The 12,853-nt window shown below is 39.1% G+C and overlaps 1 protein-coding gene across 1 annotated transcript; it reads left to right on the top strand.

Annotated features, from left to right (window-relative positions):
• Positions 1 to 7,209, top strand: LOC105058353 (vacuolar protein sorting-associated protein 29). The gene is made up of 4 exons (XM_010941247.3): positions 1 to 174; positions 701 to 885; positions 2,653 to 2,790; positions 6,713 to 7,209. Exons 2-4 carry the CDS (start codon positions 754 to 756, stop codon positions 7,127 to 7,129), a joined length of 687 nt encoding a protein of 228 aa, XP_010939549.2. The 5' UTR covers positions 1 to 174; positions 701 to 753; the 3' UTR covers positions 7,130 to 7,209.
• Positions 7,210 to 12,853: the final 5,644 nt, after the last annotated feature.

Below are 12,853 nucleotides of genomic sequence, written 5' to 3'. Positions count from 1 at the left end.
TACCTTAACGGACTAAATTGTTCCGACTGCCGAGGACACAGGTGAACCGGTTCCTCTGAAGACTGTAGAAAAGAGTGGGGGTGGGGGATCTTTTCGATGGTAATTGCTCGCTTTTCTAAATCGACGAGATCTCCGTTTCCTCCTTCGCATCGTCGCCGGTAATAGCTTCCAAAGGTAATCTCTCGGTTTCCAATCTCTCGATCGTCAATTTTATAAGAGAAAGAGAAGATTAAAAAACCCTACTTGGATGATTAGAAAACCCTACTTTGATCCCTTTTTATTCAACGTTCTTGATCCAAATCACTATGCTCGTCGATTTTGCTAATTTTGTTTTTTTTTTTCTTTTTGGTGTTAGCTCGAATGGGATTTTACTTTTATATCTTCTGTTTTTAGTCGGTTCAATCTCGAGGGTGCGAGCCGTTTTAGTCCTTTGTTGTTCATATTTTTATGAAAAATTTAAGTTTTCTTTTATTTTTATGCATAATGGATTAGATTTTGTGGTGGTGGAGTTGGAATGCGTATTCTGGGAATTCTGAATTCTTCACTGGTCTAATTGTTCGGATCTTCATCAAGAAAGAATATTGTGAACTTTGAGATGATTTTATGGATTAAAAGATTTTAATGTATGAAAGAAATTGGCTTGCACGAAGAGTGTAACTTGTTTTGCTATTTATTTTTCTATTTTTTTTCTAAATTTCAGGTGGTGATGGTAATTGAAAAGGTGTGAGGCGGGATCTTTTTGAGTGAAGAAGAATGGTGTTGGTTTTAGCGTTAGGTGATCTTCACATCCCTCACAGGGCACCTGACCTGCCGGCAAAGTTCAAGTCCATGCTTGTCCCAGGGAAAATCCAGCACACCATATGTACCGGAAATTTATGCATCAAGGTATTTCCCCGCCATGCCCTTTATATTGTTTTTGATGTTTGTTTTTGATGTTTATTTTTGATGTTCTTGAGCGTTAGCAAGGACATGTTTTTCCTTTTCAAATTCTTTGCTAGATATTTGTATCTAATCTATTCAGTACATTGTTTGCACAACTATATATGATTTACAATTACAAGCCAAGGTTTCAGAAAATTGGTCTTATTTTGTTGTGTTCTTACCTCATTTGAGCAAAAACGGTTGAATCTTCTTTCAGGCACTGGATTTTGTATTCAAATGTAGGGTATGGGCACAAAGTTTGATATAAAAAATGATATTATTCTTGAGCATATTATGAATCTGAAACCTTAAGCTCTTAAGAAATCTGTTCTCGACCACTTCTTGAATAAGCAAGCTTCGAACTTTAGAATTTTTCTAAATACTACCTTCTAAAATCTTCTCAGCCTAAATAATTTTACTTGGTTAGTTAAGTCCCTTTTAAGCTTAGACTTTTAGAATGAGCACTTCTTGAACAAGGAAGGTTGGACTTTTAAAATTATCTAAATACTACCTTCTAAAATCTGCTCAGCCTTTATGATTTTACTAGGTTAGCTAAGTCCGTTTCTTTAACTTGAGCTCCTCTAGGAGTAAACATTTCTCTATGGACATGTTTTTGTCATGTAAACAACCTTCCTAAATGATTTATGTGGATTATTGTTAAGAAAACCTTAATTACCACCATGATTTGGTAAAGTTTGATTCAGACTTTAGAAGATAATCTACTTTTTGCTTTGATCACAAATTATACATTGGTATATACTGGCTTAGGGTCCTTCATTATCTGGTAATTTTCTTCCCATCGGTTATAATACATTATGATGTTCCTTTTCTTCTACTTATATGGTATACTGCTGATAAGGAAGATTCTGAATGAGTAGTTATTGCTGTAAGTTCCTTTAACAGGCTTTTCTCCATGTAAGTTGTTTGCGGTTGGTTGTGCCCCTCTTCTGTATTTTTCACCCATGCAGATTCGTTGTCAAAAAATAGTTTGTCTCATAAATATAGTAGAGATCTTCCAGACAAGCTTAGAAAACTTGGTGATACTCAAAAATGTGATTTCTATGATTTTACAAGTTCAAAAAAAGAAAAGCCACTTCTTAAAAAAAGGTTTGTGTTTTGTGAGGATCTATATGCTTCTTACATTAGCAAAAGTCAGAAGCTGCTTTTGGGAGAAGCTAGAAAAAGTTGCTTTTATCTTATTCTTATACCAAATACCTATTTTATTTCCATAAAGATAGTGAGTTTACTGGACTTAAGAAATAGACATATTGGATGTGCACATGAATTGGGTAATCTTAAATTTAGTTGACTCATTCTGGAACCAACCAGACTCAACATTTGATTTTGATGGTCATTTTGAAGTCCTTAATCTAAATATTTTAGTGAAGTTGGATTTAAGTCTATTAGAATGGAGTTCAACCCTTCTTTTTTTCTCCTACAGCAAGCTTTTTCATTCTTGATATATCATTTTGTGATGGGATGCCAATTTTTTTAGCATTTTAGCTGTATTTCATTTTTAATTACTTATATTGATAGTCAACAAGCTGTTTGAAGCAACTCCACTTTATATTCTGAAGAATTTTTATGCAATTATATTAGTTGTGATTCATAATGTTAGAGCCATGAAACCTAATTTGACAAAAGTGTGTAAATTTTTGGTACTTGTGGTTTTTTCTTTTTATTTCCATCTACTATTGACTTTCACAGCTCAATTGTTTTCCTTTTCCATAGGAAGTTCATGACTACTTGAAAAGCCTGTGTCCTGATTTGCATGTTACTCGAGGTGAATATGATGAGGAATCTCATTATCCAGAGACCGAGACTCTTACCATTGGTCAGTTCAAGGTTGGGCTGTGTCATGGCCATCAGGTTGGTTTTCCCTTTGGGTCTGTTTCTATCTTTTCTACAGGTGTTAGTGTCTTATTGATGTTACAACAGTTATATATTCTTGCCTTTACTGCCTAAACTCTCTGGCCGGTATAGCATTACCTCATAAAAATATGAGTCTATGAAAACATCAACTGTCAGTTCCAATTTGCTCACAATTTAAGGTAGTGGAATGTCCTACCCCCTTCCCTGACTAGATATTTCTATCCTATCTATCCTAGGTGAAAATCAGGTGGTCTAGTAGAGTTATATTGACACACTCTCAGATATATCTAAAGCATGGTTCCAAGTCCTAGCCAATATCCATTCATTCTGGGCATCCCATATTGGACCAAGAATTGACCAAGTTCTGGGATGCATATGGGAACCCGATCCCATTAGAACTGTTTGGTATTGATTGTTATCGCTTGACAACATCAATATTAAGCAGGATAGGGATGAGCACCATCCAGTACCAGTCAATATTAGCTGGGTGGTGGTCCAAAGGCCCCAACAGGCTTCATCTGCTTTGACATTCGAGCATAGCGAGGAAGCGGGGGTGGGTTGATGTTTGGAGGAGAGGAAAGGAAGAAGTTGAAGAGAACTTATATTCAGCCTCCTCCAACCAAATTCTGTATGAATTACATTGTCTCCTCTTGCATCTTTTATTTGGCACTAGAAATGGCTGAAAAACGAAAATGTAAGGGAAAACCATGCTGAGTTTGGGATTGGTAACAGCATAGTAGGCCCATTATGGCTCAAAAACCTCACCCAATTGAATTATACATTAAAAAGTCCTAAACGACAATAAAGAGCATCAAAACAAATTGGAAACAATAAATCTAAAAAGTGGGGGACCTGCTGGGTACTGAGATGCCAAGTCCGAAGTGTTGGCACAGGGGCATCCTAGTACTGTGCGGACCTGGTGCCCAATCAAAATTGGTACTAAGACTGAGACCTAAAACCTTGATCCAGACGGACCAAGGAAAATATATCACCATTATTTACTTGGTCTATTGATGCAATATCTTCCACTCCTTGATAATAAGTGTAAGCTTTCTACGCATTTAGTTACTAGCTGCAATTCCATCATCGCCCCTTGTATTACCATGGTGCCAGAAGGAACTTGGTCACCAAGACAACAAGTAGCAGAGATTTGTTTCAACTCACCCTACAATTCTGGCTCCCATCAACCCCAAAGATTAAGGTCACATTGAACTGAAAGCATGTTAGAACTGAAATTTGGCCAAAAAAAAAAAAAATCAATAAGATGCCTCACTAATTTGGCTGTCACTCCAACCTGCAAACCCAGTACTCCACCCGAACTTGATGATGAATGGGTTGGGTAGCGGTCAAAGTTAGACCCATAGAAACTTCAGCTTGGGTTTAGGTTTAAGGTTTTTAAATTGAGCCGAAACCGAAACTGCATAATTACCTATTTTATTACCTACACAGTAAACACATGCATATGTAAATTATACATCCTTCAGTCCTGAAACTTTAGCATATCAAACTTTATTATGTAACGTAGAGGGACAGAACAAAAATTAATGACATGTTAGAACATTTTGTGTGTTTATACTTGACAATAAATAAGTTGTCTCTTTTGAATTTTTATTCAATTATTACTATGTAGTTAATCATCAATTGCTTGTTGTTCATGATTTAAATTTTGTAGCATATGTTGGATTTTTTTTGATGAACTTTTCAAGGTATGCATTGTATTAGCTTGATTAACTTTTCAAGAAACAATGGTTGATACTCATGGGTATCCGAACTTGTTCTCCACCTGACCTGAACCCAATGCATATTTTTATTACCTAAACCTGGACCTTATCCGATCCTTCAGAGGACTAGGTATGGAACAGAAGTTAGACCCAAAACCCCAACAGGTTGGTTCTGGGTTTAGCGAAACCCATGGACCTGAACCCATCCTGATAGCACTAAATGGCAGAAGCATAATTGTATTCTTAAGCTCCACTTGGTACCTGAATTCCACTTGTCTAACCACACTTTCCTTTCTTCTTCCCAATGTTTTCTATGACCTTTTGTTATCCTTTGATCTTTAACTTGGCTATGTACAGTTGATAATCACTTCTTTTTCCATCTCTACCATGAAAGAAAGCACTGATGACATTTTCACATAAACCATATTAGCAAAATACATTAGTAAATGCAAAGATGGTAAAATAGCGAACCTAACTCTCTATGCTCAAAGGACTCATTAATTTTGATTGCATAACTTTTGACCAGAATTACATGAGCTGATACCTCTTTCATACTATCTGAAGTTTTATGAGCTAACCAGGAAAATTACCCAGCTCCAAATACTAGGAGAAATGCCTCTCAAGTTTTCAAACTCAGAACCTCGATTTTGAACCTGGAACATCCTCCATTTGGAGGGGTGCAACTAAGAGGCTCTTGCCAAGCTTGACTCTCCATGCTAATCAATGACCATGCTTAAGAATTCTATCAACCGAAAGGTTTGGAGGAGAAGAGAAGATGTTTGTTTCGTTGGGAGACGAGTCCATTTACATGGCAAGACATGCCAAAGAAGAAACATGAAAGGGAGAAGGGAGTTGGGCATCAAGCTGGAAACTATATATTCATTTTTTGTCTATGTAGGAGTTAAAGCTGGAATATAATTTCTTTTTTTTGACTGAATTTAAAGCTGGAATATAATTTGATGAAAATTATTGAATTGCTCTAAATAAAGGTATGAGTCTATATTTTCAGCAGTTTTGGTCTCAAAGACTGTTTATTAAACCATCTGAAGTTGGAACAATGTGAGAATGCATGCTTTAAACTCACACAAACATCTTTGGTAGTCTGTGGCTGGAAGTCCCAAACTCAGAAGAATAAAAGGATGTATATAGTGGATCAATTGGAAATGTTTATGTCCTTGTCTGGACTCAGTTGTCAATTTTGGGCTCTTTAAGTATAAGTGTTGGAAAAATCAGGAGCAATATCAATATTGTCCCAGGAAAAGTTTATCATCATTTTTCATAATACAATCTGAGATGGCACTTCAGCTTTTTGATGTTATCATCTGTGAAATGCTAAATGAAGAAACAAATTAAAATCTTCTCATGTTATGTGTTTGTTGTTTGTGTTCGTTGTCATGAGTTTATGGGCACATAATAATTGATCCCCATGAATGGCATCATTTGATTTGTCATTCCTGTTTGGTAGAGTGAACTGTGTGGAAAATGTATTCTCTAGTTTTTTCTGAAGATCTGAAATAGCTGCTTAGCAAAGGAAATGGTCAAACAATGGCAATGCTTTTTCGGAGAACAGACTCAAAACTAATATGGTGGTTAGAGAGTTAGAGATGCTAACAGAATAAATTTCCTTGTATTTACTCACCTAGAACAAGTAGAGGCTCTCAAGTAATATTTGAATGATTAAGTTATTTTGAAGCACTAGTTACACACTAATGCGCACAACCTTATCCATGAACCAGATTGAGGTTATGATTCTTTCTTCATGACAGATGCAGGGATCGATATAAAGATAAACCTTCATTTATTGGTTTGATAAAGCCATTTATCTGTTGTTTAGTTAGATTAATATCTAACATCTCACTACATGGGAGTTGATCACCATTGTTAATGTAACTTCTGAAGTTCTGGTATTCTTAACATCATGCTTGATATGCTGTGAACTTTTATTGTTAGCCAAGTTCTTACATCATATATATTATTATAAAATCGTTTACCCATCCAAGAACCCTTCTTTAGATATTTATTTCATGCTTAATATGCTGTGAACTTTTATTGTTAGCCAAGTTCAAACGTCATTTATATCATTATAAAACCGTTTACCCATCCAAATACCCTTCTTTAGCTATTTATTTCATTAACTTATTTGAAGCATGCATTGTCATGTGACTACTTTTCTAACTTTATTGATAAAATAAATGCAGATCATACCATGGGGTGACTTGGATTCCTTAGCGATGCTTCAGAGGCAATTGGATGTTGACATCCTTGTGACAGGCCACACTCATCAGTTCAAGGCCTACAAGCATGAGGGTGGTGTCGTTGTAAACCCAGGCTCTGCAACTGGTGCCTATAGCAGCATCACCTATGATGTCAACCCAAGCTTTGTGCTTATGGACATTGATGGACTCCGAGTTGTGGTGTATGTCTATGAGCTAATTGATGGAGAGGTGAAGGTCGACAAGATTGACTTTAAGAAGACCACGACACCCCATGCTCTCACTAAAATTCTATCACCCAATAATTCATCCGAATCTGAATATTTTGGACATACATTTGGAGTTTTATGTTTTTTGATAATTGCTGTAGAGTGGTGCTTAGCATCTGAGCAACAGAGCTAGGTCTTTACATTGTTAATGCTAAAGGGGATTTTTTGTGGGTGATTGTTTGAGTGCTTGAAAATTCTCATGGCCTTTTTAGATCCATGGTGTTTAAAGTGTTCCTTTTTTTTTTTTTTTTTATTCCCATCTCCCTGGAAAACATGCTGCCCAGGTATATGAATTATCAGAACTTGCCACAGGTGGATTCCTGTATTCATAGGTTTTCTGGGGATCCTTTGGGAAACCATCCACATTAGGAGCCAAAGCAAACCACATAATTTGTGATTCGCAGCATTCATTGTGCCTGGGGACTGCAAGAGGGACAGAGATGAATTTTGGGCTCAGCATATGGAATTTGACGGTTTCCACTCAATGGAACTTCTGGAAGAGTGGAAAAGAGATTTGAGCGGTCAGTTGTTGCTAGTTTGTTTATTCCTGGGTAGGAAAGATTATCCCATGGAGGCAGATATCACCAGCTTGGCTCTCTGTTTATCTGGGGCAGCTTCTGTCCATGAAGCTGTGAAACTGTGAAATAATGAGTGCTTCTCAATTCATGTAGAAAGATGGAGTGCTTACCCAGAAAGAATCTATTGTATCTCTCAGGACAGCCCACAACAATGCAGCAACCATCTGTGCATCATAATAATAGTTTTAGATCAAGCTGAACAAATAAAGATGGGAAATGCTACGGTAACACTCGCCAGAAGTTTCAGTCCACCCATGTCATTTCTTATTGGATAATGTCCACCTGCCCTTCTGCATACGTTTGTAACCGACAATCAAAATACTCCCTTCTGCATGGAATTATGAAAATCCTCAGGGCAGATGTGTGGACCGAATTGTTTGGTCCTCAAATGTAATGAAGTTTTCACTTAGTTTTCTTGTCTTTTCTAATTGGATGTTGGAAGCATATTTTGAATTCCCATTTTATCATCAAGAGCCCTTCACATGAGCTTTTCCAGGCCATTTTATCCTTGCCTTTCATCTAGTTCAATGATAACTCCAACAGTCCCGAGTTTTTCATGGAATGGAACGTCCCACAGATCAGTACATGGAACAGTGGATGTTCCTTTGCCTCAGACATCCCCGTAAGCAACAATTGCCTTGATATGGTCAATGCTTGTCCTTTTGGAAACGAAAGAGTGTTTTAAGATGGCCCACCTACAACTCGAAACCCAACCACTGTTATCAACCCAAGAAAGAAGAGAAATATGGCATGCACTATGGTTTGCACTACCCAAGGGGAAAAGATTCTCTCATGTACTAGAACACCGAGAACAGAACTTGGTTACCAGTCGGTGCACTTATTACTGCAACCTTTACTTTTTCTTTGAGAATATTACTAGAAGGAGAACTTGAACAGCATGCAATGTCTGTAAACCTTCCCAAGATTCACAATCTTGTATGGAAATTTGGGATGGTTCACAACATCTGAAAACCCTTCTTTCTCGAGGCCCAGAGCAGCATGCTGACCATAAAGAAAGCCACCCTTCCCCTTGACTGCCTTCAAAATTTAAGTTGCAAGTGTAAACTTATACATACATGCATACATGTATGTATGTATGAAATTTAGTTATACAAATATGTTAATTTTCCTTATAAAACTAATCAAATTTTCATATGCCATGAATGTGCTCAAAAGGAATCACTGAATCAGAGTTCCCTACATGGAGTTCACTGATGCGATAAAATATTCATATTGAAGCTTGCCAAATGCGGGCTTGCTCCCTATGGTGATTGCTAGGGGTGCAAATGAGTCCAAGCCAGTCAGGAGTGTGGCAATGTGTTATTATCCATTCCCAACCCTAATGGGTGAATGTTGAACAGTCTCCAGCATTACATGGCTGGTGTCTGCGGTAACCGCAGGGGTTGACTAGCTTTATCTTCACGGCTTCTCGTAAAGCCTCATCATGAGCATTCGAAACCCAAATGCCCAAAAATATTGTACCAGGTGGCAAATAGTTATCCCTAAGAAATTTTTAATTTGTTGACTATCACATAATATATTTAATTCTTGCTCTAAAAGCTATATAATTAAGTGATTACAATGATGATGATGATGATGACAGATATGAGGAAGCCGAAAGCACAACCATTTGGCCCATTGAGCTTGCTTCAATGAAGCAATGCCTGTCGAACCGAACCTTCAAGAAAACCAAAGGGAAGCTTATAAGGCGGCAAGCGATAGCTCGAAAGACCCGTCTTTTTTGTTGGGTAACACCTAGAGTTCCCCCAAACACTTCAGTAGGGTTTATGCTCCCCTTCATTGAAGAGAACGGCCTAATGAAGTGTCTGAGGGAACTCCAGAGGACAACCAACTTGCCCGATTAATTACACTTCTCATCCACTAAATGGTTCTTGATAGAGGCTCGGAATTTGTTGAGTGACACCCAGAGTTCCCCCAAACACTTCAGCAGGGTTTGTGCTCTCCTATATTGAAGAGAGCGGCCTAATGAAGTGTCTGAGGGAACTCCAGGGGACAACCAACTTGCTTGATTGCACTTCTCGTCCAGCAACTTGGCCCAGTAAATTATTCTTGATAGAGGCTCAGAATTTGTTGAGTGACACCCAGAGTTCCCCCAAACACTTCAGTAGGATTTATGGTCTCCTATATTGAAGAGAACGGCCTAATGAAGTGTCTGAGGGAACTCCAGGGGACAACCAACTTGCTGACTTGGCTTATATATCCTCACCAAAAATATATGAGGAAAGCCCCACATCAAAGGTTTGAGAAGCTTACAAGGCTCACATCCTCGCTTACCCTAGCACCTTATCCTTTACCAATTTGTTTTTGAGAGCACCACCCTTGGTCCCTATTTATAAGATTTTCCCTCGACTGAAAGCTTCTGATCAGTTCACACTAATGGTATCCATTAGTTACGGCGCACAAAGAAACACCTGGTTTGCATAAGCTAGCCTGCATACATTGAACCTAGCCTCATTTTCAGCTCACGTAGAAGGAAGGGAATCCCACATGTGCACCCCTTTATCTCGACCTCTTGCTAGGAATTATTAATGAGCCTCTCATGTTCCTTTTTATCTATATGTCGGTCTCTCAGAGATGCCAACTTGGTCTCGGAGCGAATACTCCTTACAGTCGAGTGCTCGATGTTCTTGATCCACTTGAAGTGATGCACATACCTTTCATCACATAAAAGATAACCACAGATGGCACTGTGACTACCAAGGATACGTTATTCCCCTTCCTTCCATGCATAAGACAGGATAGCGTCTAGGTTCATTGAATGTGGCCGGTGCCCTAGAAGTTTGCAACCCCTTATCAAGATAAATGAACAGAGATATCCCATTGTAACTGGCGCTTAGAAGTGGCACTCCTGAAGCAAGAGTTGGGTGTGCATGCACAAGAGTTCCCTCCATCCACTTCCTTAGTCTAGCTTAGCTAAGCCATGAGAGCCAGTTGTCAACTCCTTAGTGTTTGGGGGAACTTTGGTCTCTGGATGAGAACTAATTATATAACTAACAACCGTAGGTGGTTGGTTAAGGCTTGTGTCACGAACCTCTGTTAAGGCCTGGCTCATGTTCTTGTAGTTGGCTGTCCCTTGTAGTTCCCTCAGACACTTCATTAGGAGCAAACCCTACTGAAGTGTTTGCGGGAACTCTGGGTGTTACGCAACGTAACAAATATAGGCTTTTGAAGATATTGAGAAGCTGCTTCCAAGATGAACTGAGCTTTTCTCATGAGTTCATTTTAATCAGCATAAGTTCTTCAAGGACAGCCACTGATGAGAAAAATGGTGGCCTCTAAACATGGGCAGGCCAATGGCATACGTTAAAGACTAGCCAGTGCCATCTCCCCATACTGAATGCAGTTACCTTCTTGATCATAGTTTTTATTCGCATGCAATAAAGTTAAACAAAATATTGGATTTGAATTTTCTTCTTTCCTGCATGTTTTTGCTCATTCAACTGCTACAGTAAGATACATGCATGCTCTATGTTATAGGTTTTATAATTAGATTGACTTTAACTTATTTCAGTCCAAAAAAGTCAATATGAGAATATCGTTGGAAGGAAGAAAAGATACCTTCTCCTAAAATTCAATTAACTCAAGTACCATATGTGATTGCATATTTTGAGAATATATAATATAAGCTACAGTATATCAGCTAGCCTTGCTGCTTCATCATGTTATCATGTGGTAATGGTTATAGTTATAGACGTATTCAGAACATTGAATAGAAATCACATTTTACGAGCATCCATGGGGCCATCACAATGCTTTATTTAATTAAATAGTTGGATTTCCCTTGTTTGTACCAATTTTGAGTCGGCTGTTCGACATCCGTGGAAGGCTCCCTTGAGGGTCTTTCTCAATCCGTCTCCTAGCAAGCATGCGGTGACCCGCTGTTGCGGATGCAACTTGAGCAGTCCGCCAACAACTGACGGGTTCAAGACTGAGACCCTGTGCCCAACCCTCAGAGCCAATCTTTTTCTCAAAGTTATAAACCCATTTTGCCGGCTTTCCTTATCTACATTGTTCCACGGGCCGAGATCCATTATATATAGTTATCGATGTATGAGGACATACAATTGCATGCTTTGATCTTTCACTCAGTAAACATTAATAAATTATCAGACATTTCTATCCATTTCCAACACATGTACCTGTTTCAGAGGAAGTATTACGTACACTTCAAGAGAAATAAAATGAATAGCCCAAAATGGCCTACAGGGAAGCCAGGATGTCCATAACAACATTCTACATTGCTTAAAACTTCAAGATAAGAAGTTTCAGGGAAGAAGTTTCACCCAAGAAGGTTAAGACCTACAATCAACAGATACAAATCAACCTAACGCAGCAGAAAGAACACGACCGCAAAAATCCCACGCTCTCATCATTAACATCCTGAGTCCTGACCACTATATAAATACAGTTTCTCCATACAATGTGGGGTTCAGGACGCGAACAAATCATAGAAGGTTCACACCATTTCACCCACCTAGCAGCAATCTGATCACTGCCTCGAAGCCAGGAAAAAGCAGTGCAGAGGTCATAAAGAGTGGAAGAGAGATGTGAACGGATCAGTTGCTGCTAGTTTGTTTATTGTTGGGTGGGAATGATTATCCCATGGCAGCAGATATCATCAGCTTGGCTCTCTGTTTCTCTGGGGCAGCTCCCGTCCATGAAGCAGTGAAATAATAAGTGCTTGTAGAAAGCTGAAATGCTTACTCGAGAGAGAGTCTATTGTATCTCTAAACAGCCCGCAACAATGCAGCAACCATTTATACATCATAGTAATACTGGTTTTAGATCAAGCTGAACAAATAAAGATGGGAAATGCTACAGTAACACTCGCCGGAGGTTTCGGTCCATCCATTTCATCTCCTATTGGAAAATGTCCACCTGCCCTTCTCTAAACATTTGTAACCGACAAAAAGTTGTATGAAAATCCTCAGGGGAGATGTACGGACTACTGGATTGTTCAGTCCTGAAATGTGTATCAAAACAATATTGGTTGTTAGGATTTGACGCCTTAAGATTCAGCCCATATTGAGCCAATAGCGAGGTTCGCGGCGAAAAACGGAGTCCAATGAAACCAAGATCACCTGAAACGGAGCTCGGATGGAGGAGATACGAGCTTTTGAAGTCGGTACGAGATTCGAGGCGGCGGAGGACCGCTGGCGACCGGCGGCGGGCGGCGGCGGCGCGCGGGACGCGCGACCCATGCCCGCAGCCCATGCGGGCGGGAGGCCCAGGCGGGCGTGCGGCCCAGCCGGGCGCGC

This window comes from Elaeis guineensis, chromosome 15, assembly GCF_000442705.2.
Source record: "Elaeis guineensis isolate ETL-2024a chromosome 15, EG11, whole genome shotgun sequence".
Lineage (NCBI taxonomy): Eukaryota > Viridiplantae > Streptophyta > Magnoliopsida > Arecales > Arecaceae > Elaeis > Elaeis guineensis.
The sequence above is the reverse complement of the archived record's forward strand: the minus strand, read 5'-3'. Positions and strand labels throughout refer to the sequence as shown.

Coding starts and splice junctions, on each gene's coding strand:
- LOC105058353 (XM_010941247.3), top strand. CDS start 754: ATGGTGTTGGTTTTAGCGTTAGGTGATCTTCACATCCCTCACAGGGCA. Junction 886..2,652: donor CCGGAAATTTATGCATCAAG/GTATTTCCCCGC, acceptor CCTTTTCCATAG/GAAGTTCATGACTACTTGAA. Junction 2,791..6,712: donor GGCTGTGTCATGGCCATCAG/GTTGGTTTTCCC, acceptor AAATAAATGCAG/ATCATACCATGGGGTGACTT.